At 42.9% G+C, this 23,998-nt stretch overlaps 1 protein-coding gene across 1 annotated transcript; it reads left to right on the forward strand.

Moving 5' to 3' along the window:
- The first annotated feature begins 9,806 nt into the window (after positions 1-9,806).
- On the forward strand, positions 9,807-23,394 carry NPM1 (nucleophosmin 1). Its single transcript, XM_028722169.2, has 11 exons — positions 9,807-10,063; positions 11,466-11,545; positions 12,064-12,183; positions 16,035-16,128; positions 16,270-16,379; positions 16,937-16,998; positions 17,496-17,550; positions 19,892-19,975; positions 20,471-20,572; positions 22,013-22,087; positions 23,056-23,394. Exons 1-11 carry the CDS (start codon positions 10,000-10,002, stop codon positions 23,092-23,094), a joined length of 885 nt encoding a protein of 294 aa, XP_028578002.1. The 5' UTR covers positions 9,807-9,999; the 3' UTR covers positions 23,095-23,394.
- The last annotated feature ends 604 nt before the right edge of the window (positions 23,395-23,998 follow it).

Raw genomic sequence — 23,998 nt, forward strand, 5'->3', positions numbered from 1 at the left:
CTTTCCCAACATCAGGGTCTTTTCCAGGGAGTCTTCTCTTCTCATGAGGTGGCCAAAGTATTGGAGCCTCAGCTTCACGATCTGTCCTTCCAGTGAGCACTCAGGGCTGATTTCCTTAAGAATGGAGAGGTTTGATCTTCTTGCAGTCCATGGGACTCTCAAGAGTCTCCTCCAGCACCATAATTCAAAAGCACCCATTCTTCGGCGATCAGCCTTCTTTATGGTCCAGCTCTCCCTTCCATACATCACTACTGGGAAAACCATAAGTTTAACTATATGGACCTTTGTCGGCAGGGTGAGATCTCTGCCCCTTCATGGATCACTGCCTTGCTGTGGCGAAGGGGCTTGAATAACTCAGAGAAGCTATGAGCTATGCTGTGCAGGGCCACCCAAGATGGACAGGTCATAGTGGAGAGTTTTGACCAAATGTGATCCACCTGGAGCAGGAACTGGCAAGCCACTCCAGTATCCCTGCCAAGAAAACTCCATGGACAAAGACAACAGGCAGTTTTATGTACATAGAACAAAAACATTTCAGTCTAGAGCGAATGTTGAACCCTAGACATCAGCACCTAGCTATGTTGATGGATGGAATCTCAAGTAACCCACACGCTCATCATGGCACGGTCAGGAGCATATAAGAACCAGTGAGGGGATATGTATGACAACATGGGGCTTCATCACTCTGCCCCTCTGTCTAAGACCTGCAAAGAACTTGCCAAAAAGGAACAGTTCACATAAACAACAATCAGCCAAGGATAATGTCAAAGGATGGGTTGGTGGCTCTTGTGTACACCTCTCAGGTACTCTGGGCATGCAGCTGGCGCTGTGGTCTAAACCACTGAGCCTCTTGGTCATCAGAAGGTTGGCGGTTCGAATCCCTGTGATGGGGCAAGCTCCCATTGCTCTGTCCCAGCTCCTGCCAACCTAGCAGTTCAAAAGCATGCCAGTGCAAGTAGATAAATAGGTACCACTGTGGCGGGAAGGTAAACGGCATTTCCATGCACTCTGGTTTCTGTCATGGTGTTCCATTGCATCAGAAGTGGTTTGGTCATGCTGGCCGCGTGACCCAGAAAGTTGTCTGTGGACAAATGCCACATCTCCGCCTGAAAGCGAGAAGAGCACCGCAACCCCATAGTCGCCTTTGAATGGACTTAACAGTCAATGGGTTCCTTTACCTTTTTACTCTGCCTCAGGACTCCAGAGACTGACAATGCCTTCCAGGAACACTAGTTCCACCTACCGGTATACTGTTGGGGAAATATTGGGGTTCAACACCCTATATCCCAGACATCGGCAAACTCAGCCCTCCAAATGTTTTGGGACTACAATTCCCATCATCCCTGACCACTGGTTCTGTTAGCTAGGGATCATGGGAGTTGTAGTCCCAAAAACATCTGGAGGGCCGAGTTTGCCTATGCTTGCTATACTCTGTTGTTTCAGCCTGGACGGCCAATAAGATCCAGACTACAATTCTCAGTCAAACCTCAAATAGCAAACAATTTCACCAAATATGAAAGCAGCACAAACATTTATACCCTTACAAGCAAAGGAGAGGTTATGTCCATCTATGGCAATCCTTCATTCAACTAGCTTCTACTGGTTTAATCATGACGCATAGCAATGTTCTTATCTTTCCCTCCTTTGTCCCCAACAGTTATAGCAATAGCTCCTGCGTACATGTTGTTCTGTTCTTCTCTCCTGGTTCTCTTGCAAATAGAGCCTTCACATACCAGTCTTCACTTGCTGAGTCCTTCTCACTTCAAATGTTAATTTTACCCTTCTTCTACAACTGAACAGGACATTGGATGTAGGTGAGCAATGAGGGGTAGGGGAGCCAGTGTGGTGTAGTGGTTAGGAGCGGTAGACTCGTAATCTGGTGAACCGGGTTCGCTTCCCCGCTCCTCCACATGCAGCTGCTGGGTGACCTTGGGCTAGTCACACTTATTTGAAGTCTCTCAGCCCCCCTCACCTCACAGAGTTGTGGGGGAGGAGGGGAAAGGAGATTGTTAGCCGCTTTGAGACTCCTTAGGGTAGTGATAAAGCGGAATATCAAATCCAAACTCTTCTTCTCTTCTTCCAACTGGGCTGGGAAAGATTCCCTGTCTGACACCCTGGAGAGCCACTGCAAGTCAGTGTACTGTAGATCATGGGTAGGCAAACTAAGGCCTGGGGGCGGGATCCGGCCCATTCGCCTTCTAAATCCGGCCTGCAGACGGTCCGGGAATCAGTGTGTTTTTACATGAGTAGAATGTGTCCTTTATTATTATTATTATTATTATTTTATTAAATGTTACCCCCCCAAAATAGAAAAAAGAAATAGAAACAATACATAACCATACATAAAAACATTTTATCTACACAATTTTCCAGAATGCAGACTAGAAAGACAAAAGATAAAAGAAAGAAAAAGAATGAAGCGAAAAAATACTTTTCATAATCAATTATTCCAAATTCATACTTCAAACATTACAATATTTAAATCCTAGTTAAAATATTATAAAAGACTTCCACCACATTCACCACACATCTCTTGGTTATCTAATTCACCTTTACATCTGTTCTTCAGTCACTTCCTTTCCTTAAATTCTTTCATAGTCCATCTAATCTTTGTATTCTCTGTATTCTTCACAAGGTTAGTCTAAGCACAACCAGACTCTGATCCCCATTTGTGTAAATATTCATTTAAGCATTCCCATTGTTTCTGTACCATAGTTTTTATATTTATGCCTTATTATATCCGTCAATTTTCTTAATTCCAGATACTCACATAGTTTACTTAACCATTCCCTTTTTGTTGGGATAGAATGTGTCCTTTTATTTAAAATGTGTCTCTGGGTTATTTGTGGGGCGTGTCTGGTGTTTTTACATGAGTAGAATGTGTCTTTTTATTTAAAATGCATCTCTGGGTTATTTGTGGGGCATAGGAATTCATTCTTTTCCTCCCTTCAAAATATAGTCTAGCCCCCCACAAGGTCTGCGGGACAGTGGACCGCCCTGCTGAAAAAGTTTGCTGATCCCTGGTAGACGATACTAAGCCAGACCGACTACTGTAGCAGCCTGGCTTGGTGTAGGGCACTTTCTTTTTTTAAAAAAAATAAATACTGTTTTTATTTATTTTCAAGGTAAAGGTAAAGGGACCCCTGACCATTAGTCGTGACTGACTCTGGGGTTGCGTACTCATCTCGCTCTATAGCCCGAGGGAGCCGGCGTTTGTCCGCAGACAGCTTCCGGGTCATGTGGCCAGCATGACTAAGCCGCTTCTGGCGAACCAGAGCAGCACACGGAAGTGCCGTTTACCTTCCCGCTGGAGTGGTACCTATTTATCTACTTGCACTTTGACGTGCTTTCGAACTGCTAGGTTGGCAGGAGCAGAGACCGAGCAACGTGAGCTCATCCTGTCGTGGGGATTCGAACCGCCAACCTTCTGATCGGCAAGTCCTAGGCTTTGTGGTTTAACCCACAGAGCCACCCGCGTCACTGTTTTCAAGGTACAGAAGAATAAATTTTGAGAAAACAATTGTTACAACAGTAAGCAGCGGATAACTTGTCCTGAGAAAATGTCAGACTTTTATCATGCCCTATGTGCTTGCCTGTCTTGTGATTCCCATCTTGTGTACATCAGTCCTATCCCAACACCAAGGTCTTCTTCCCTATTCCTGGACACAGTTGCCCCCAGCTACTATCAGATAAGAAACCACAACAGCTGCCTCTTTAATGAAAAAAAGATTGCAGCAGACTCCGCAAGCAAAGTGCTGCAAAAACACATTACTCTCTAAAACATTTGCTATGATCGCTTCTGCTTTGGAAAAAGTAGAGAATTTGGGTGTTTCTTTTAATAACTTTTATAACTTGATTTACTCACAGTATGGTCTTTTTATTTATTTTTTTAAAAAATAGCAATTAAGATATTCATTTGCAAGTAAGAAGGAAATAATGAATCCATATTTTGATTAGAGGCAGAATGCACAGTGCTTTAGGAAATACATTTTCATTGTTTGATTTGAAGGAATACTCTCACTACCTGTGAACCTGCATAACTCACTAAATCATACACTGGTTGCAGTTTTCAGTTTTGCAGATCGAATATGATAGTTTCCCCTCTGAGGCAATACCCATGTCCCTGGAAGAGGTACAGTGGTGCCCCGCAAGATGAAATTAATTCGTTCCGCAATTTTTGTCGTCTAGCGAATTTTTCGTCTTGCGAAGCACGAAATCCCATAGGAATGCATTGAAAATCAATTAATGCGTTCCTATGGTCAAAAAAAGTCCAAACAAAGCCAAATTTGGTACAACAACAGTTTATTAACTGCTCTTTAAAGTCGCACATACTGTAAAGAGCAGTTCAAAAATTGAAGGGAAAATAAATTAACTTTATAAACATGACAGAAAAACATTTAAAAATCAACAAAGTGTACAGTACATTTTCTAAGACTCTGGGGGACCACTCGAAGAAGGCTCCTCTTCCACTCTTTGCTTCTTGGTCAAGAACCTGTCCATAGTCTGCTGCTTTATCCGCCTTTTCAGCAGCTCCCTGAAAGACGACATGACCCTCGTATCATAAAAGTTCCCAGCGTCATGTGCCACGTGCTTCTCATGGTGGTGTAGATCTGCAAAAGTCTGCACCTCCTTCCACTTCTGGCAAATGTCCCTCAGTCTTTCGGAGGACAGCCGTTCCTCAGTTGCTTCCTCCTCTTCCAGTGAGGCCTGCTCCTGCGCAGCCTCTGCCTGCAGTTCGACCAGCTCCACGGTGGTCAGCTCGTCGTCGTGCCCCTCCACCAGCTCGCAGACGTCCTCCTCCGTGACCTCCAGGCCCATGGTCCTCCCCAAGGCAACAATGTCCTGCACCACTGTTGACTCTGGTGCATCAGAGTCACTTGGTGCCACACAGTCCGGCCACAGGCTGCGCCAAGCGCAATTCAAATTTCTCTGGCTGATCCCTTTCCAGGCCGTGTTGACCATCTTCAAGCAGGTGACGATGTCGAAGTGGTCCTTCCAGAATTCCCGCAGGGTGATGGTGGTGCAGTCAGTCACCTCGAAGCATCGCCTGAAAAGCTCCTTGGTGTAGAGTTTTTTGAAATTGGCGATGACCTGCTGATCCATCGGCTGGAGCAGTGGCGTGGTGTTAGGCGGCAGGAACATGATGTTGATGAAGCTGAACTCCTCCAACAAGTCCACCTCAAGGCCTTTAGGATGGGCAGGAGCATTGTCCATCAGAAGCAAAGCCTTCAGCGGCAGGTCGTTGTCCAGCAGGTACTGCTTGACAGCAGGGCCAAAAGCAAGATTGACCCAGTCCACAAACAGCACACGTGTGACCCAAGCCTTGCTGTTGGATCGCCACATGACACTCAGCCGCTCCTTGTCGATCTTGTGTCTCTTGAAGGCCCGTGGGTTCTCCGAGTGGTACACCAGCAGGGGCTTGATCTTCAGGTCGCCGCTTGCGTTGGCACAGAAGAGCAGGGTCAGGCGGTCCTTCATGGGCTTGTGGCCAGGCAGCCTGGACTCCTCCTGAGTGATGAAAGTCCTTTTGGGCATCCTCTTCCAAAACAGCCCGGTCTCGTCGCAGTTGAAGACCTGCTGCGGAACGTAGCCCTCCGTCTTCACAAGCTCCAGGAACTCCGCTGCAAAGTCTTCGGCCGCAGGAACATCAGAACTGGCAGCCTCTCCATGCCTGACCACGCTGTGGATGCCAGATCTTGTCTTGAACCGGTCAAACCAACCTCTGCTAGCCTTGAAGACTTCTGGCTCGGCTGAGGTTCCTGGCTGTTCCCGGATGAGGTCAGCGTGCAAGGCCTTGGCCTTCTCACAAATGACGGCCTCAGACACTGTGTCCCCTGCACGCTGCTTCTCTTCTATCCAGATGAGCAGCAACTTCTCGACCTCCTCCAGGACAGCTGGGCGGTTCTTCACGATCCTGGTGACTCCCTTGGCTGCATCAGTCGCCAGGATCTTCTCCCTCATCTTCAGGATGGTCCCGATGGTCGATGGGTTCCTGCCGTACTCCCTGGCGATGTCCGTCACACGCATTCCGCCGTCGTGCTTCCAGATGATCTCCTTCTTCATTTCCAGCGTCACCTTCTCCTTCTTCCTCTCGCCGGCCACCGCAGCAGCAGTCTTCTTGGGTCCCATGGCAGCACAGCTCCTACCTTCGTAAACTCAGAAACAGAAAAAAAAATCAGTGATGTGCTTCAAACCCCAAAAATACAAAAGCAGCCAGCCACCCACCACACAGAAATTAAAACCCAGAACCAAGGCCTTGAATCCCAAGCACCCCAACCCCAAATCCAAAATCCAAAACCCCCCAAAAAAGTTTTAAAAGTTTAGCTTACCAAATGGATGAAAGAGAAGTTCTGGAAAAGCTTCAACAATCAACCACCGAAGTCCTCAGAAACCTCAAATGGCTGCAAAATAAGTTTAGGAAAAGCTTCAAAAATCACCAATGTCTTCAAAAACCTCAACTGCTCCCACAGACACGCACCAACCCACCCACAACACAGAAATTGCAAACCCCTCCCCAACTGCTCCCCCAGCCGCTCCCCAACTGCTGCAAACCCCTCCCCAACTGCTTCCCCACCCAGACAAAAAAAAATTTCAAAAAATAACAACATGGCCAGCACTCAGAAATTCAAACTCAGAAAAAAAAAAATTGAAAAAAAAACAACCATGCCTAGTGGTCACAGAAAATCATAAAAATTCCCCCCAAAACCCCACATGGTCCCAGATTTCTGCAGAAACCTCCCCAACTGTTCCCCTAGCCAGCCAGCACTCAGAAATTCAAACTCAGAAATTTTTTTTTGAAAAAAAACAACCATGCCTAGTGGTCACAGAAAATCATAAAAATTCCCCAAAAAACCCCACATGGTCCCAGATTTCTGCAGAAACCTCCCCAACTGTTCCCCTAGCCAGCCAGCACTCAGAAATTCAAACTCAGAAATTTTTTTTTGAAAAAAAACAACCATGCCTAGTGGTCACAGAAAATCATAAAAATTCCAAAAAAACCCCACATGGTCCCAGATTTCTGCAGAAACCTCCCCAACTGTTCCCCTAGCCAGCCAGCACTCAGAAATTCAAACTCAGAAAAATTTTCAAAAAAAAACAACCTGGCCCAATGGTCACAGAAAATCATAAAAATTCCCCAAAAAACCCCACATGGTCCCAGATTTCTGCAGAAACCTCCCCAACTGTTCCCCTAGCCAGCCAGCACTCAGAAATTCAAACTCAGAAAAATTTTCAAAAAAAAAACAACCTGGCCCAATGGTCACAGAAAATCATAAAAATTCCCCAAAAAACCCCACATGGTCCCAGATTTCTGCAGAAACCTCCCCAACTGTTCCCCTAGCCAGCCAGCACTCAGAAATTCAAACTCAGAAAAATTTTCAAAAAAAAAACAACCTGGCCCAGTGGTCACAGAAAATCATAAAAATTCCCAAAAAAGGCCCACAAGCCCCCAGATTATCGCAAACCCCTTCCCAACACCAAGTCCTTGAATCCCAAACACCCCAACCCAAAATCCAAAACCCCCTAAAAAAGTTTTAAAAGTTTAACTTACCAAATGGATGAAAGAGAAGTTCTGGAAAAGTTCTGGAAAAGTTTTGGAAAATCTTCAAAAGTGAGCAAAGTCTGAGAAAAGGCTACCAAACCACGCGCTAACAGTTGCTCCTCGAAGTCAAGTCGCAACTGCAGCTGCTCAAGCTAAGCACCCTTGGTTTTAACGGTTTTTACACAAAGGAAACAAAGTCGCGAGACGTTTTCGTTTTGCGAAGCAAGCCCATAGGGGAATTCGTCTTGCGAGGCAAATCGCGGACGAAAAAACCTTTCGTCTAGCGAGTTTTTTGTCTTGCGAGGCATTCGTCTTGCGGGGCACTACTGTATTAAAGATAATAAGACAGAGCAGTGAAATATTTGGCAATAATCTTAATAAGAATGCAGGAGATTATGGGCCTGCATATAAAAGAGATGATGGAGATCAAGACTTACGGTATATTATCCATGCTATTGCTTGGAAAAATAAACTGCCTAAGTTAGGTGTATTGGAGTATAGTTAGCTATGGAATACAATTATTTGCAAATGAGAGAAAATAGAAACCCCAAAAGGAAAAATAATCCCTGGCTAATAAGGCAATACCATAAAACAAAAAGTTAAGGATAACAAACTTAAATGAGCTTTACAATCAGTCTCTGTATTCACAAAATCTAATGGCTGTGTTGCCCATAAATATGTTAACAATAATGTACAGCATTTCAACACTTTCTATTACATAAAATCTTAAATAATTTATACAATGGCAAAATAATAATGACTTTTGCAACTCAGTATCTTAAAGTCCGGCAGTCCAAATATTTCTGAAATAAGTCCATGAGAGAAATACTCTCTGTGTATATTTGTTCTAGTGCGGTCCCAACGGAACTCCGACAATGAGATACCCGGATTTCAATCTCTGTTTTGTGAATAGCCCTTTGGTCAGCCTGGAAAGGAACTCTAAATTATATATAACATGCTTATAAGAACCTCATTCAATACAAGCCTCATACAATGACAAAAATTCTTATCATAATAAAAACTCAATGCATTACACTTACATACAATGGCAATTCAACGCTCCACCAAATACTTCAGCTCCAACCTTCGAATGGCCATTTGGTCTTTTTGGGGGGGGAAAGGCTGATACGGTCACAGTTATGCATACTGCTTATATGCCCCAAGGACCAGCAATTTGTCCAGCGAATTGTACAAGCAACCACATGAAAACGGCTTATGTTTGGTATGCCAGATTTTATAATGGCTCGTAGCTCAGTGGATCATGTGCAAATATTGTAGGTGCATTTAGCACACTCTTGAAGCATTGCGTAGACCCACCTGCCACCCTGTTATTACAAGTGTCCAGGTTGAGTGTTGGGAGAATGAGAGAAACAGGGAAAGCAAATGAAATGGACACAACTCCACATTCAAACATTTCACAAATGACACTGGGGACAGTTGTGCATCTGTAACCATCACTGCCCTGGGGTTCTCTTTTCACCTAATATTACACTCATCTCTGCTTTATGGTTCCTTTATGAAGCAAATTATGTCACTAGACTGATCCTATGATGATGATGATGATGATGTCCGAGTTTTAGGAAAACGGTATATCAAGACATATCCAGCACAAATAAAACAAGTTTTGTTTATTTACATTCTACTTCTTTTAAAATGCATGCTTTCCCAAAGCTGCTACAGGCTTTTGAGTTTTCAAAAAACAACACACCAGTCAGTCTGATAGGTTTATTTTTATGCAGTGCTTTCTTATGTATAAGGGGTACTCTCATTTTGACTCAAGAAAACCACCATTTTATAGTTCGAATCGGGGAAAATAAATACAAATTCACAAAATGCTTAGGGGTATGCGTTTCCCCCAGAAAAAAAAGCATTGGGTTTATGGCATGCATATGGAGCATAACGGAATTCTTAGTTGCGGACCAGCCTCATGACAAAAGAAAAAAACAACTAATTACAATTTTTTTTATTTAAAAAGGGCTCAGCTGAGTGATATTGACCCAGCACAGCTGCGTAATGCGCGAGAGCGCCTCAACGGGGCCGCGCGGAAGGATGACAGGGTGGAAGGCGAGAGCGCACGCGCGCAGCGACCACCCACCCGCGTCTGTAGAACACTCCGCCCATCCTCTCAGGCGCATGCGCCCCTCAAGCCATCGGCTCCCGCCAGCTGAAGTTGATTGGAAGGGAGCCGGCGGCGCCGCAAAAAAAGGGAAAAGGGGGTCCGGCGGCAGTTCTCGCGAGACCTGTGGATCTATAAATGCAGGGAGGCGGGAAGGAGGCGGGCCCTTTTTCTCGCAGTGCGCGCTGGTGCTGCTGCGTTTGTCCATCCGTCCGCCCCGCAGGTGCCCTCCGTCCTGTTCCGCCCCGTCCGCGCGGCTCCTGCGACTGACGTGACTTGAGGGGGAGAAAAGGTGATACCGACGACGACCGCGTTAGGTGGTGAGCGGCGGCCAGCAGACAAGATGGAGGACAGCAGCATGGACATGGACAACATGGGCTCCCTCAGGCCGCAGACCTTCCTCTTCGGTAAAAGGGCCTAGGCCGCCCGCCCGCCCACGTGAGGGAAAGACGAGGCGGGGGGTTATCTCCCCCCCACCCCTTTGGCGCATGCGCACGTCCTCTTTCCCACGCGGCTTCTCCCCCCTCCCTCGCCCCGCGTTTCGAACGTCCCTCGCGCGCTCCGCGTTCCCCCCTCGCCCGCTTTTCATGGAGGGCGGGGCCGGGTCGAAGCGCCTGGAAGGAACTAAGGAAGGAAGGTGGGGGGGGGGGTTCTTCCCCACGTGGCTGGCGCTTCGCGGGCTCTTGCTTCGGGGGGGGGAAATTAGGGGGCCCTCAGCCGCCCTGCTGTGTGTTTGGAAATGCGGCGGCTGCTTCCTTTGTCCTCCTTTCCCACCCCCTCCAACCTCCTCCCCGCTTAAATGGACGCCGTCTCCGCCGCTTTGGCACCGGGCCCACCAGTTCCTGGCGACGCTCCCCTCCCCCTTCCTCTCACGTGGCTGGAGGAGGAGGAGGGGGGGAGTTGGGTGAGGGGCCTTTGGGCTCGATGTCTCCCCCATGCGCTTCGCCACGTGGCCGCCCTGGAAGTTGGGAGGGGGGTTGTCAGGTTCAAGAAGCAAATGCGACTTAGGAAAATAAAGCGAATGCGCACTCGACCACACATATAGGGCAGGGAAAGGAAGCACTACGGTGGTTAATTAATTTTTCTCGCCCCGAGACGCTTCCCCGTGGAAATAACGCTTTCCTCTCTGTCGCCGGTGCTTTTTCAAGTTGACACAGGTCATTTCATGTCAGACCTATAGGCCTGCTGTGGGGGGGGGGGAGGGGGAGAAAAAGCGCAGAGAGCTGCTGCAGAGGCTGGTATTGCAGTGTGGTACCAGCGGGGAGGGGAGAAAGAATGGCCTCGGATGGCCATGTGCTTCAGTAGGCGGAGCATGATAGCACCTTGCAAGATGAGGAGGAACCATGTAATCGCAAGATGGCAACTGTTCTTTGTAACCTGCAGGCATATAAGTGGAATCGTGCGCTGTGAAAAGCTAATTGGTGCTCTAGAACGGCATGGCGTTTGTGTGCTTTTAACAAGAGGTGGAAGAGCAGTGCTTATAAAGCTTTCTCCTGTATGTTTAAATGGTACTCAGGATTTTTTTCTCTATTGGATCTGATCCCAACTTGTGACAGCTATGAACACTGTAAACTTCCAAGGGTTTTTGTTTTTTGTAGATGTAGAAGTGAAGCAGATCTGTTCGGATTTGCATGTGGGTTAAACAAGGACACACAGACTGCAGTCTTTTTTGGGAGTAAGGCACGTTCAGTGGGCGGGTTTTTTTTAGTAGAAGTGTAAAAGATTGCATATTACATTTTCTCTGTTAGGCCTGTAAAGGGAGCTAAATATTCAAGCTATTTAATAGCAAACACATTGCTGCTTTTGCAGGTTGTGAACTAAAGGCAGACAAGGAGTATCATTTCAAGGTGAATGATGAAGAAAATGATCATCAGCTCTCTTTAAGAACGGTAAGTGCTGATTCTTGGAAAATACTGAAGAACTACTGGAACAAGTGCTGCAAAATAATTGCAGATTGTACTGGTGCAAAACATTGTGGCAATTGCACCTGAAAAGTTCACTGATGTGGCCAGAATGGGTATTTGATGCAGCTATCTAGATACTGGCTTGATATGTTTTGGTACCACTATGCTGTGGTCACACTTTCTGTGGCTTCACCTGAGGCTACCATGGAAGACCTGTTAAAATATCACTGCAGAAATATAGGTGGCTTAAATTATCATTCCTCTTCCAAAGACTCTTTCCTGAGGACCTCACCACCATTCACTTAATATGACAATTGTCAAAACTGGGGTGTTCTTGGGCATCTCAATTAAACTTGAAGTAACGAGTACACCTTTACGTTATGGCACCAACTGAGAATAAAGTAAGCTGCTCTGGTATACCATTCTCTGTGTTGGGTAGTTGTAGCACTAAGGCTGTAAGCCTCAGCTGTTTTCCTTGTCAAACACTGTACCTTATTCTACAGGTTAGCTTAGGGGCTGGTGCTAAAGATGAGTTGCATGTTGTTGAAGCAGAAGCATTGGACTACGAAGGCAAGCAGATTACTGTCACGCTGGCATCCTTGAAGATGTCAGTGCAGCCTACGGTAAGTTTTTCGCTTATCTATTAAAATTGGTGGGATGAAATCTAAATACAGTGGTACCTCAGGTTACATACGCTTCAAGTTACATAACACAGGTTACAGACTCCGCTAACCCAGAAATAGTGCTTCAAGTTAAGAACTTTGCTTCAGGATGAGAACAGAAATCGTTCCCCAGCGGTGTGGCAGCAGCAGAGGCACCATTAGCTAAAGTGGTGCTTTAGGTTAAGAATAGTTTCAGTTTAAGAACGGATCTCCAGAACGAATTAAGTACTTAACCCGAGGTACCACTGTACTATATAACAATAGTCCCTTACACATTTTTTCTAGTTGTATTCTCACAGGATTTTGATTCTACAGTAGCTATGTAGTTGAAAACTAAAGTGGACACTTAAGAGCTCTTCATGCCTGTGCTGAAGGAAGGTTGAACATGTGACCTTGGCTCTTACCTGTGGTTTAGTGTTGCATCTTAATTTGGTCAGCAAGTTTACTGGGTTACATGACTTAGCTTTCGTCTTTTTATTTTGTGTAGCGATGTCGGCTTATTGGACATTTTTATGGTAATGTAAATTTATTTCAGTGTTTGACATCTAGGAAGCAAAAACAAGAGAAAGACACTGTTAAAAACAGTTCCCCCAAATAGAATTTATTTGTTTAGGGAATAATTAATTAAAGCACTGTTAATGTTGTGTAAATGTTGGATGACGTTCAGTATCACATGAGCAGACATCTCCTTCCTCTTCTTTCCATGGTAAGTGGGTCTCCCAACCCTTTAGAATGGATTTGGGGGTGGGGAAACCTGCTCTGTCAACTCTGATCTGCAGTTATGGTTGGATTTTACCCATTACGTTTAAACAAATGTGAAGCTTTACTCAACATACTAATGTGAGTATGCCTAAAGGACTATTAGAATTTTGAAATACCTGCCCAGGTAACGTGTTCATTTGTTAAAACTACTAATTTTATGAAACAATGCATTTCTGGAAGTGAAAAATTTTCTATTATGGAAAAGCTTCATCCTACATTACTGATTCTGTAAGTTACTTTGGGCTCTTTGAAAAAGCAGCCTAAGACATCTGAAGGCAGCCCTGTATTGGGAAATTTCAAATGTCTGATATTTTACAGTTTTTTATATATGCTGTAAGCTGCTCAGAGTGGCTGGGGAAATCCAGCCAGATGGGAAGGTTATGAATAATAGTAGCAATAATAGTAGTAGTAATAAATGCTCAAAGTGAAGTCATTTTAATTACATAGAATTAGAAACAGTACATTTTTTTGTACTATGAAACTTTTTATTCCACTGTAACTGGCAGAAGCTACATTATAAAAATTGTGCTTTGTAGTTGCAAGTAGAATTATTTAATGTTCTGAACTGTTTGCATATAATACTAATAATGAACAGGGCTGCCTTAAGATGTCTTCTGAATGTCAGGTAGTTGTTTATCGCTTTGACATCTGCTGGAAGGGCGTTCCACAGGGCGGGCACCACTACCGAGAAGGCCCTCTGCCTGGTTCCCTGTAGCTTTGCTTCTCGCAATGAGGGAACCGCCAGAAGGCCCTCGGCGCTGGACCTCAGCGTCCGGGCAGAATGATGGGGGTGGAGACGCTCCTTCAGGTATACTGCACCGAGGCCGTTTAGGGCTTTAAAGGTCAGCACCAACACTTTGAATTGTGCTCGGAAACGTACTGGGAGCCAATGTAGGTCCTTCAAGACCGGTGTTATATGGTCTCGGCAGCCGCCCCCAGTCACCAGTCTAGCTGCCGCATTCTGGATTAGTTGTAGTTTCCGAGTCACCTTCAAAGGTAGCCCCACGTAGAGTGCATTGCAGTAGTCCAAGCGGGAGATAACCAGAGCATGTACCACTCTGGTGAGACAGTCTGCAGGCAGATAGGGTCTCAGCCTACGTACCAGATGGAGCTGGTAAACAGCTGCCCTGGACACAGATTTGACCTGTGCCTCCATGGACAGCTGTGAGTCCAGAATGACTCCCAGGCTGCGCACCTGGTCCTTCAGGGGCACAGTTACCCCATTCAGGACCAGGGAATCCTCCACACCTGCCCGCGTCCTGTCCCCCAAAAACAGTACTTCTGTCTTGTCAGGATTCAACCAGCATGGGGAATAGACAAAGGCTTAGCAGATACAGCCAGCCTTGGTAGCCAAACATTTGTTTCTTGGCGCCAGCTTTGAAGTAGTCTTACCATTGCAGGTTCTTTAAAAAGTGCTGTCATACAGTAGATAGATTCTTATTTCTGCTGAGATTCACATTGTTTTATCTGTATTAAGTGGCTTATGTTTTTAAAATGACTTTGTAATTTGAATGTATTGTACAGGAATAGGGACCCTTTTTCAGCCTAATGGTATTTATTTTACTTAAGGCATTTATATACACCCTTTAGCCAAAAAGACTCTCTGAGTGGCTTTCATTAGTACAAAGATGATCCCTAACCTCAGGCTCAGTCTGTAATGACATGATGACACAGTTGGACAAAGGAACAGGGGAAGGCAAGGAGGCACAGGTTTTTTGTTACAGTTCTTACAGTGCAGTTACATAGGTCAGTTCATGCAGATTCTGGCTGTGTAGAGCAGCAGTAGCTCCTCACCGATGTCGGTGGCAGTTGTGACTGTCTTGCTCTTAAGGGCAGCTCTCTCCAGAAGCACACTTCTCCCCAGATCAGATCTGTGAGCAGCGCTAGTGACAAGCGTCCGGCACAGGAGGACACGGCAGCTCCTGCCATACGCTTCTTTTCTCAAACTGATGTATTGATGGCTGTTAAAATCCTCACAGGCAACCTTTTTACGTATTAATTAATTAAATTTGTATGCCGGAGATCTCAGGGTGGTTTATAGACGTGTGGACTGCATGTCAGTTGCAGGTGGGTCCAGAGGCAAAAGGGAGCAGAGCAAAAGATGTGGCTCCTCTCTCTACATAGCAGGCTGAACTGAATTCATGCACGTGTCTGAGATTTCTACCCCGCTCTTTGCCCGGGCAAGCAAGAACTTTATTACAGTTCAAGGACACATTGCAGCCTGGTGCTTGAGGGTGCAGAGCAAGGCCTTTTAGGGGAGTGGCTTTGGGAAGAGTGGGTGTTATTTGGGGAGAGCACCATAAGCTAGCTAAGAGAGGCTCTATGGGACACATCTGGCCTCCTGGCCTGAGGTTTTCCACGTCTATCATGTTTTTATGGTCTGTAAGCTGCCTTAAGTGGGCTTTGCCCCCCCCCCCCCAGCTATTACCTTTGTAAATAAAAACAGATATGCATTTCTAAAAACAGATAAAATCGACCAAGTTACATAATTCAGGCTAGGTTGATAAACACATGAAATGCCTTTACTGTGATTCGTTATACAACCTTTGGCATTATTTTTCTCTCAATTTGTTAAAGAATATTCCCTCATTTAGGTTTTTGTACATTAATTGTTTTGGCAGAAACCTTGTGAATAACGGGTTTTGGCTAGTCAGATGTCTGTTGCAATTTTCTGTCTTACTCAGTTTTGAATCACCCATTTTTCAAGAAGTCCTGTAACACTTCAAAGGCTAAAGTAGCTTGGCTGAAACTGCTCCATTAAATGCATAGGTTCAAGTAAGAAAGGGCTTTCAGCCAGCTGAAAAATGTTTAGCTTTTATAAAGTTCTATCATTTTAAATACTAGTTTGGACTCTACCAAATAAAATGGGAAAGAGGTTCTGCTTATACTTCATGCAGAACCCTAGACCACTTTTGCCTGTTTGAGTAGAGATGTATGATAATCCAATGCCTTTTCTAGACCTGTTAGGAATTGTGAGTTATGTAGCTTTGGCAATACTGTCTATATGATGCAAATATTTCAACTATGCTTTGTACGTTTTCCCCCTTCAGGTTTCATTAGGTGGCTTTGAAATCACACCACCAGTAATTCTGAGGTTGAAGAGTGGCTCAGGACCAGTTTATGTCAGTGGTCAACATCTCGTAGGTAAGAAAGTGACCTCTCTTCTCTGTTTCACTTAATTTCTGTCTGAACACATAAATTTGGTAAAGTGAATGCATCTCTTATGGCCTGCCATAATGTTGAAAAATTGTGTGTAGCCTTACTTGACTTGTTCCATATCTTCAGCTTTAGAAGAAGAACCAGAATCTTCTGAAGATGAAGATGATGATGATGATAAGGTACTACACAACACAGCAAAAAGGCCTGCAGGTGTGACATTGGCTAAAGTTCCACAGGTAAGCTGATTGGGGGGGGGGGATGGCTGCTTTGGAATGGGTTTCCTCACACAAGCTCTTAAAAACCAAGGAACCCACCTGTGTTCTAGCTTGTATGTTTGGCAAGAGAAATTTTGCATAGGTCCTCTGAATCTAGACTTAGGAATAAAATAAAACCAAATTTTGTATATAAATTAGATGAAGCCTTATCATGTGGTGTATGTAAAAAAGACCAAAAGACTTTATTTTAAATTGGTTGCCACCCTTTTTGGATCAGTGGGTACATTTTGATTTTTAAGGGAGTGCTGTTGTGCCCTAGGAAGGAAGAATATAGAACTGAAAGAGGAAGTAAGGCATATCGTCCCTTCCAACTTCCTTTTTCAGCTCTACTTTTCAAGGAAGAAAAAGGTAATCATCCTCACAATTCATAACTAAAGGGATAGTCAGTGGAGGAAACTCAGAGGCCTTCTAGGTGCCAGCGAAGACTTCAGTGGTGAATCCTACATTAGCAGGTCTAAACTTAGAATCAAAACATTGGGCATATTTGTAATCCCTTCCATACGTTTTTTCTTTAAAAGAAAAAAGTAAAGCTGACAGAGGATGACGACGATGATGAAGACGACGAAGATGATGATGATGAGTAAGTTACCTTTTGGAATATGTTCAGTGTTTTTAACAATTTGCCAATAAATGTCAGCTTCGCACCCAGAAAAATTGTCTTTTTCAAAAGTAGTTATTTAGATTGATTGGTTTGTTTTATTTATGAATATTTGTGAGGATACATGTGCCTTGTTATAATGTTGCCATTAATAGCAAAATTTCAGTTTTTGCTAGTGAAAAGACAAGCAGCATTTTTTTTTACTTTATTTAGTTGGCTTTCCTACCCTGCTTTAAATTCAGAAAGGATCTCCAGAGCACCTTAAAAAGAACAGAATTAAATTAGGAATGCTTATACATGCTCTGAAATTGGCATTGCTCTGAGTTAGTGTGTCACCCCCCAACCCAGTTCACATTAAGTTGTAGTTTCCACGTCTGTTTATCTCTTATTGGTATAATACAAGTTGGATGAGGGCCTTTAAAGATTCTTAAATTCCCATGCTTTTGGGTGTTGATACTAATTGGAATTTTTAATTGTAGTGACGATGACGACATGGATGATGATGAGGAGGAAGAGAAGACTCCAGCAAAAAAAGTGAGTAATTATGTACAATTCAGAAATCACTTCACAATGTATAACTTTGTACTTACAGAAGGGATTATTAACATTTCTATAGGTTGTTTGTTTATGCTATTGGAATGATGTGGTTGAATATAAAGGTGAGCATGTCAAGTGTAAGTATTGTATCCCAACCCTCACAGCAAAGAAAACATTTTCCAGTATCTTTTCTCACAATTTGGTGACAACAGTTGCTGAAAAAGAACTGAGCTATTTTTGACAGAATGATTTCTATCCCACTGAAATGATCGAGGTGATTTAAAAACATTAAAACAATTATTTTGTGAGTTCCTGTCTGCCATGTTGGTGCAAATAGTGCGAAAATTGCTATTTGCTACTGATTACATGTCAAAACCTCATTATACCCTATCACCAATTCAGAAGGGGGTTTCTTTTTAGTTGACTTGGTTTGTGTTGATGCTACCTTGGTTGAGCTCATGCTCTAGTAATCTAGTTGTAAATTTCACATATTTTGAATGCACAGAAGAATGCTTTCAATCAAGCACGGGTTTAAATCAGTCTCTGAGAGTTAATAATTACTAGCTGGTTCATATGCAAACATTGCCTGCCCCTGTCTTAAGACTGGTACTGTCCAATACCCTTGTACGGTCTCAAAATTCTGGTTCTGAAACATTTTTTTAGTCCTCTGTGCTTAAGCTCTGTGTCTTGGTGCTTCAAAGCAACAACAGTTGCATTCCCAAATTAAAAAGCAAACATGTCTGATAAGCGCTGTTGGCTTGTCAGTGTTTGAAGGGATTGGGCTCTGAACTGGCCTAATCTTGAAAGGAAGCTTCTGAGTGAGGAAACTGAGGCTCCCTCCCTCTATTGGACAGTCCAGGATCAAGTGCTATTTGGCTCTTCCTCTCCTAGAACTGTCACATGTGGTATCCATAGTTCCTGAATCTTATTTCTTCTTCTTCCCATCACCTTTTGTTTTCATTAATCAGCAAACGGTTGTTTAATCACATTGGCAGGAGTAAGCTGCAGCACTCTATTGGCTCCTTTTCAAGGCCTGGGCTAGACTGGGAAGTTGACCAGCCTTGACTCAGTGAATCTGTGCTTATGCCTTTTGAGTTGAGAGCTTTGGGATTAGGAGAGAGAGTGAATCTCTCCCCTGTCATGGCACTTCCTGTTCTGTTCCCTTGGCCTGGGCTGTAAGCAAAATCCACTTGTCTAAGTGGGGACAGAAGATTCCCTTCCAGAGGGAAATGTAGCTTTTGCTTTGGGATAAATAGGTGGAAATAGGAAGGTGCTTTTAAAATAAATGATTTTAAAAGCAAAATTTTAGTATGGAGCAGCTGCAGTAAATTGATTTAGATTATGTAAAGCTATCAGCCGGGATGGTGGTGGTGGTATTATTATTATTATTATTATTATTATTATTATTATTATTATTATTTATTTTGCACCTTCAAGTAATAAGATCTTAATCTTTGGAGAAGTAAAATGATAAAAACTCCACACTTTTACAGACTTTACAGACTTGGGGCACTAGGTGGCACTGTGGTTTAAAGATTAGATATTTTTCAGTTGTGGCTTTCACCTTCCATTAACAATTTATCTGAGCTCATTACATGTCTGTATAACTTATGAAAAATAATAGAAAAGATCTGAACAAGAGTTGGGGATTTTGTTAATATTTTTTAAAGATAGGATTTGTGATTTTTTGTGTTATGAGATTTAGAACCATTAAGGCTATTAAAATCAATTTAATTTGCATTACTGGGAATCTTAATTTAAAATTGTGAATCAAGGTAAAAATGAATTATGGGTACTAAGTTTTAATCAAGTATAACATTATTGGTTAAATACAAGTTAGTAGAGTCTAAGATTGTAGTTATTTTGTTTGTACCAGTTGCCAATTTTTACTTGTGTTTGTAGTGTGTTACTAATTAAGTTTGTAGTGCATTCATGTTTCTTTCAGAAAAAATAAGATGATCTGCAACTAAGTTGTGTGTAGTAGACCCACTGAAATGAATGGACTTAAGTAATAAGTCAATTGATTTCAAAAGGTCTGTAGCACTGCAAAGTGCAATGTCAACCAAAATCTTTACTTTTCTAGGTTATCACCACAACAGTTGTTATTAACACTGGGCTTCAGTAAAGCAAATAATTTAATTAGACAGTGCCTATATGATATCGAGCTACAGAATAATCTGGCCATAAGGAATTTTTGTCCACGGTATGATTATTTTCCACCTAGTCATTTTGACACCCTATTTGCAAATGTGGTATTTGGCTAGTAGAGAATGGAATCTTTCGGCAGATTCACATAAAGTGGAGCACTGATAGATTCTTACATTTATTCCTATTTTAGCCTGCCCGAGATTCTTCTGCAAAGAACACACCAAAATCAAACCAGAATGGGAAAGATTCCAAGCTGGGAACACCCAAGTCAAAAGTAGGTATAAATTCCTTAATACACTGGTATTCATAATTTGCCTGCAAATTTGTGGAATAATTGGGAATTATTTGAACATCTGTTCACTACAAACTTATGGAAGTTAGATGTGGAATTTCAATACCCGGTTTAAAATAGCTCTCACATGTAACAGGAGACAAAAACTAGAATTCACATTAATGTAGTTGATGAAATGACCATGTTTTTAGAAGGGCTGTATATCTGGACTTCTTGTACAAGCTAGACAGTTGTGGTTGTAGACCTTGATACCTGTTACCTCTGTCTAGCGGATGCAACATTATATTGGCACAAGGGCATTTGCTACTTGGTTGTACACACCGTTTGCCTTATGCAGCAGAAAATAAATTGGTGTTAATAATCTGAATCTGAAACCAAAGCATATAGTATAAACACAAGGCATTGGGCACAGTGACCAGATAGTAAATACTATGTTGTCATATTGTTGAGAAATGTAATTAAGTTGCTCTGTTTTAGACTCCGGAGTCTCATAAAGAGAAGAAACCACAGAGTCCAAAAACACCAAAAACCTTCACCGTAGATGAGATGAAAGCAAAAATGCAGGCAAGCGTACAAAAGGTAAGTTTACTGGCTAGTAGAGATTGCCTTACTGAAAATTTTAATTGCTGCTGAGCTCATAGTGGCAAGGAAGATGTAAATCCTTTGTTCAGGTACTGAATGTAAAATTTTTGATATGCTTGAATTTTAATATAAGTGGTGCTTGGTGAATGTACCAAAATCTAATAGATATAAAATTGCAGGAAACTTGACGATCTGTTTTATAAGAAAAAAAAATGAGCAATATGATCCTGGACTGTGCAATAGAGGGAGGGAGCCTCAGTTTCCTCACTCAGAAGAAACTAACCTTCTGTTCTAAGAACATACTGCTCTGGTTTGCCAGAAGCTGCTTAGTCATGCTGGCCACATGTACTATAGGCTCCCTCGGCCTATAGAGCGAGATGAGCGGCGCAACCCCAGAGTTGGCCATGACTATACCTAATGGTCAGGGGTCCCTTTATCTTTACCAGTGATATAAACAGACTAGAGTGCTGCACACAAAGTGTATCTGTTTACCAGTTGGATAAATTGATGTGTGCTGGCGAGGAGGTGGTGAAGATGAATACTGAAACTGTCAGCATTGCAAATAAATGAAGGAAGGTTTTATTATCTGGACTTAAATATCACAAAGACCTCAGCATTAAGCGGAAATAAACATGCCTTGCAGAAAAAGCTCAAAAAAATAGTTTCTATAATGCATTTTAGTGGTAAATAACTACGCTAATCTGTTGCATGTTATCATTATACTCAAGCTATATACAGTCCTGCCCGGTTGAATACTGGGAACTGCTTGAGTAAATATGTACAGGCTGAAAATACCATAGTTGCTGTAGGTGCAAGATTAACAGTCCTGAACTTGCATGTTGCAGTCATGTCAGTAAATACAAACTTAATTTTGCAACTTGGGTTTGTTTGTGAGAAATCCACAAATACTGATTCCAAACTTTTGAGTTTTGTATTCTTCAGAAGCTTTGTTTCATTGAGCTTCTCACTTCTTCATGTTATCCCCTTGATTGTATCTGTACTTCTACATATACAGTTATTTCATTTTATGCAAAAAGATGGAGGAATCTAAGGCATGTGAAAAGCAACAGGATTCAGGCGAGTTGCTTGTTTCATTGTGCAGCCAAGTGCTATAATCACAAGCACCACTACCCCAATTTCTGATCCCCCCCCCCCAGCTGGGCAAAAAAAAAATGCTAGGGGAAAAATTCTCCCCTAGGCACTCAGATCTTACATTTCCCCTATTCCTGCAATCTCACTAGAACAAATGTTGTCCTGTGAACAGGAATTTGCATGCTTTGTCTCTGATAGTAGCAAAGGTCCTCCAGAATGTTGCATGTGAATCAGATTATCTTAAAATTTGTGTAGTAATTTATTTCCATGTACCACACAGGCTAAAAGTCTTTCAGTTCCTTGTGTCAATCTTAAGTTTCACTGTTATTTTCTTTTTTGCAATAGGGAACTAGTTTGCCTAAGGTGGAGGCCAAGTTTGTGAATTACATTAAGAATTGTTTCAGGACAGAGGACCAGAAGGTAATGGAATCAATCAGGTCTTGATTAAATCGCTAGAATAAAATGTTGCCCCCTTTCCCAATCACTTTCCACACACTTTAGAGCTTCAGCTACAAGCAGTACGTGGGACTAGATAAATGGAAGCTGTCTGTGGGAAAGGAAACATTTTTCTCCATTTTGATGGCCGGTGTCTCTTCACTTTTAAACCCACAGGATTCTCCAGCCCCATTTTGACCAAGTAAAATGGTGTTGTGGTTTTCTATTGCTGAATTTGGCTAGCCTTCCCTTCAGTTTCCTTTTTGCAGGGAAGAACTACTGCGCTAGAACCTTTGGCAGTCTTGATGCTTTCCTTTCCCAAAGTCAACCAAATTACTGTGTGACAGCATGCCAGGAGGTGCTGGTGCTGGTATCAGGAAGCAAGCTGTATTGGGTTAGACCTGTAAATCTTAAATTTCACTATCAAAATTCCTTAAACAAAATTGTTATGCTTTTCAGCTTTCCCCCAAACACTTCAAAGCTGTCGGGAGGGAGAGGGGGGTGGAAATTGTGGCCCGTTGAAGGGAGAATGTTTGAAAGCAGCTAGTTCAGCTACTGAAGTGGATTTGGACATAAGGCAGGGCAGGCAGAGTTCAGACAGTATTTGCCTAGCTGAGACACACCCTTCCTTTTGCTTTCCTTTACTATGCTTTATAGGGTGTGAGCAGTCTTAAAAGGCAAAATATATTGGGTAATTTTAATCTTAGTGTACTGAGTGGTGTACTTGGTAAGCATTATTTTTTTTTATAAAATTAGCACAGACTTGGATTTCATATACACTTGTCCTGTTAACTGTACCTAGATGAAAGAAACTTTTAAGTGGAAAATTCCATGCCCATAAATTATGCAGGTCATTTATTGTTTTAAATAGCTTTTCTGGTGCTTAATGCAATTTGTACTCTAAAGGAAGATCAAGACGGAACTAACCTTTTTTTATTTTTGGTGTGTTTTAGGTTATTCAAGCACTCTGGCAGTGGAGGCAGACTCTGTGAGCAAGAAGTTAACAAATGACTCCTTTCAAAGTTTCAGTTCTGTGTGTATAACCATTAATATCTGGCTGTCCTTTTTATAAATGCTAAAGCTTTCCCTACAGAGTCTTGATTAATGTCGTCCAGAATGTTTTGCCAAGAATGTGTTGTCCAAAATGCCTGTACGGTTTTTAAGACCAGGACTCCACCCTTTTAATTTCAAATATGTATGGAATGTTTTGATAATGCATAGTAGTGGTGGTCAAAAATGGAAATGGGGAAACTTAAATGTAAATGTGAAAATAAAGTTTAGTATTTTAAGTAGCTTTGCTGCTTCTTTTGTTGGATTGAGCTTTTCTCCCATACAAGTTGCAGTACACTCATACAAACAGGGTTCCTTAATCACATTTTCCCAAGAGCATGAGGTGTGGAATTCCTTGACAGTTCCTGATGGTTTTATTTGTTTATTTGTTTATCGTTGGCATCCGTCTGCCTTGAGAGACAATGAAGAGTGCACCTCTAGGGTTGAAGTCACAACTGCTGGAGGATCCCTGTTGCCTTTTCGATTCCCATGTTTTGGCAAGGGTTTTCTAAATTCTGTATTGAGCTGTATCCCAGTGAATGCCAAAACATCTTAGAAGCTGGCTAGGCCTCACGATGTGAACCAAGGAAGGTTAGGGGTTTTTTTTTGAAGAAGAGTTTGGATTTGATACCCCGCTTTATCACTACCCAAAGGAGCCTCAAAGCGGCTAACATTCTCCTTTCCCTTCCTCCCCCACAACAAACACTCTGTGAGGTGAGTGGGGCTGAGAGACTTCAGAGAAGTGTGACTAGCCCAAGGTCACCCAGCAGCTGCATGTGGAGAAGCGGAGACGCGAACCCGGTTCACCAGATTACGAGTCTACCACTCTTAAATACTACACCACAC

The sequence above is a fragment of the Podarcis muralis genome, chromosome 3 (assembly GCF_964188315.1).
Source record: "Podarcis muralis chromosome 3, rPodMur119.hap1.1, whole genome shotgun sequence".
Lineage (NCBI taxonomy): Eukaryota > Metazoa > Chordata > Lepidosauria > Squamata > Lacertidae > Podarcis > Podarcis muralis.

Excerpts from the sequence above, each read along its gene's own strand:
- NPM1 (XM_028722169.2), top strand. The coding sequence starts at position 10,000 with ATGGAGGACAGCAGCATGGACATGGACAACATGGGCTCCCTCAGGCCG. Across the intron at positions 16,129-16,269 it reads CAGTGGTCAACATCTCGTAG|CTTTAGAAGAAGAACCAGAA; the intron begins GTAAGAAAGTGA and ends CCATATCTTCAG. Across the intron at positions 17,551-19,891 it reads AGAAGACTCCAGCAAAAAAA|CCTGCCCGAGATTCTTCTGC; the intron begins GTGAGTAATTAT and ends TTCCTATTTTAG.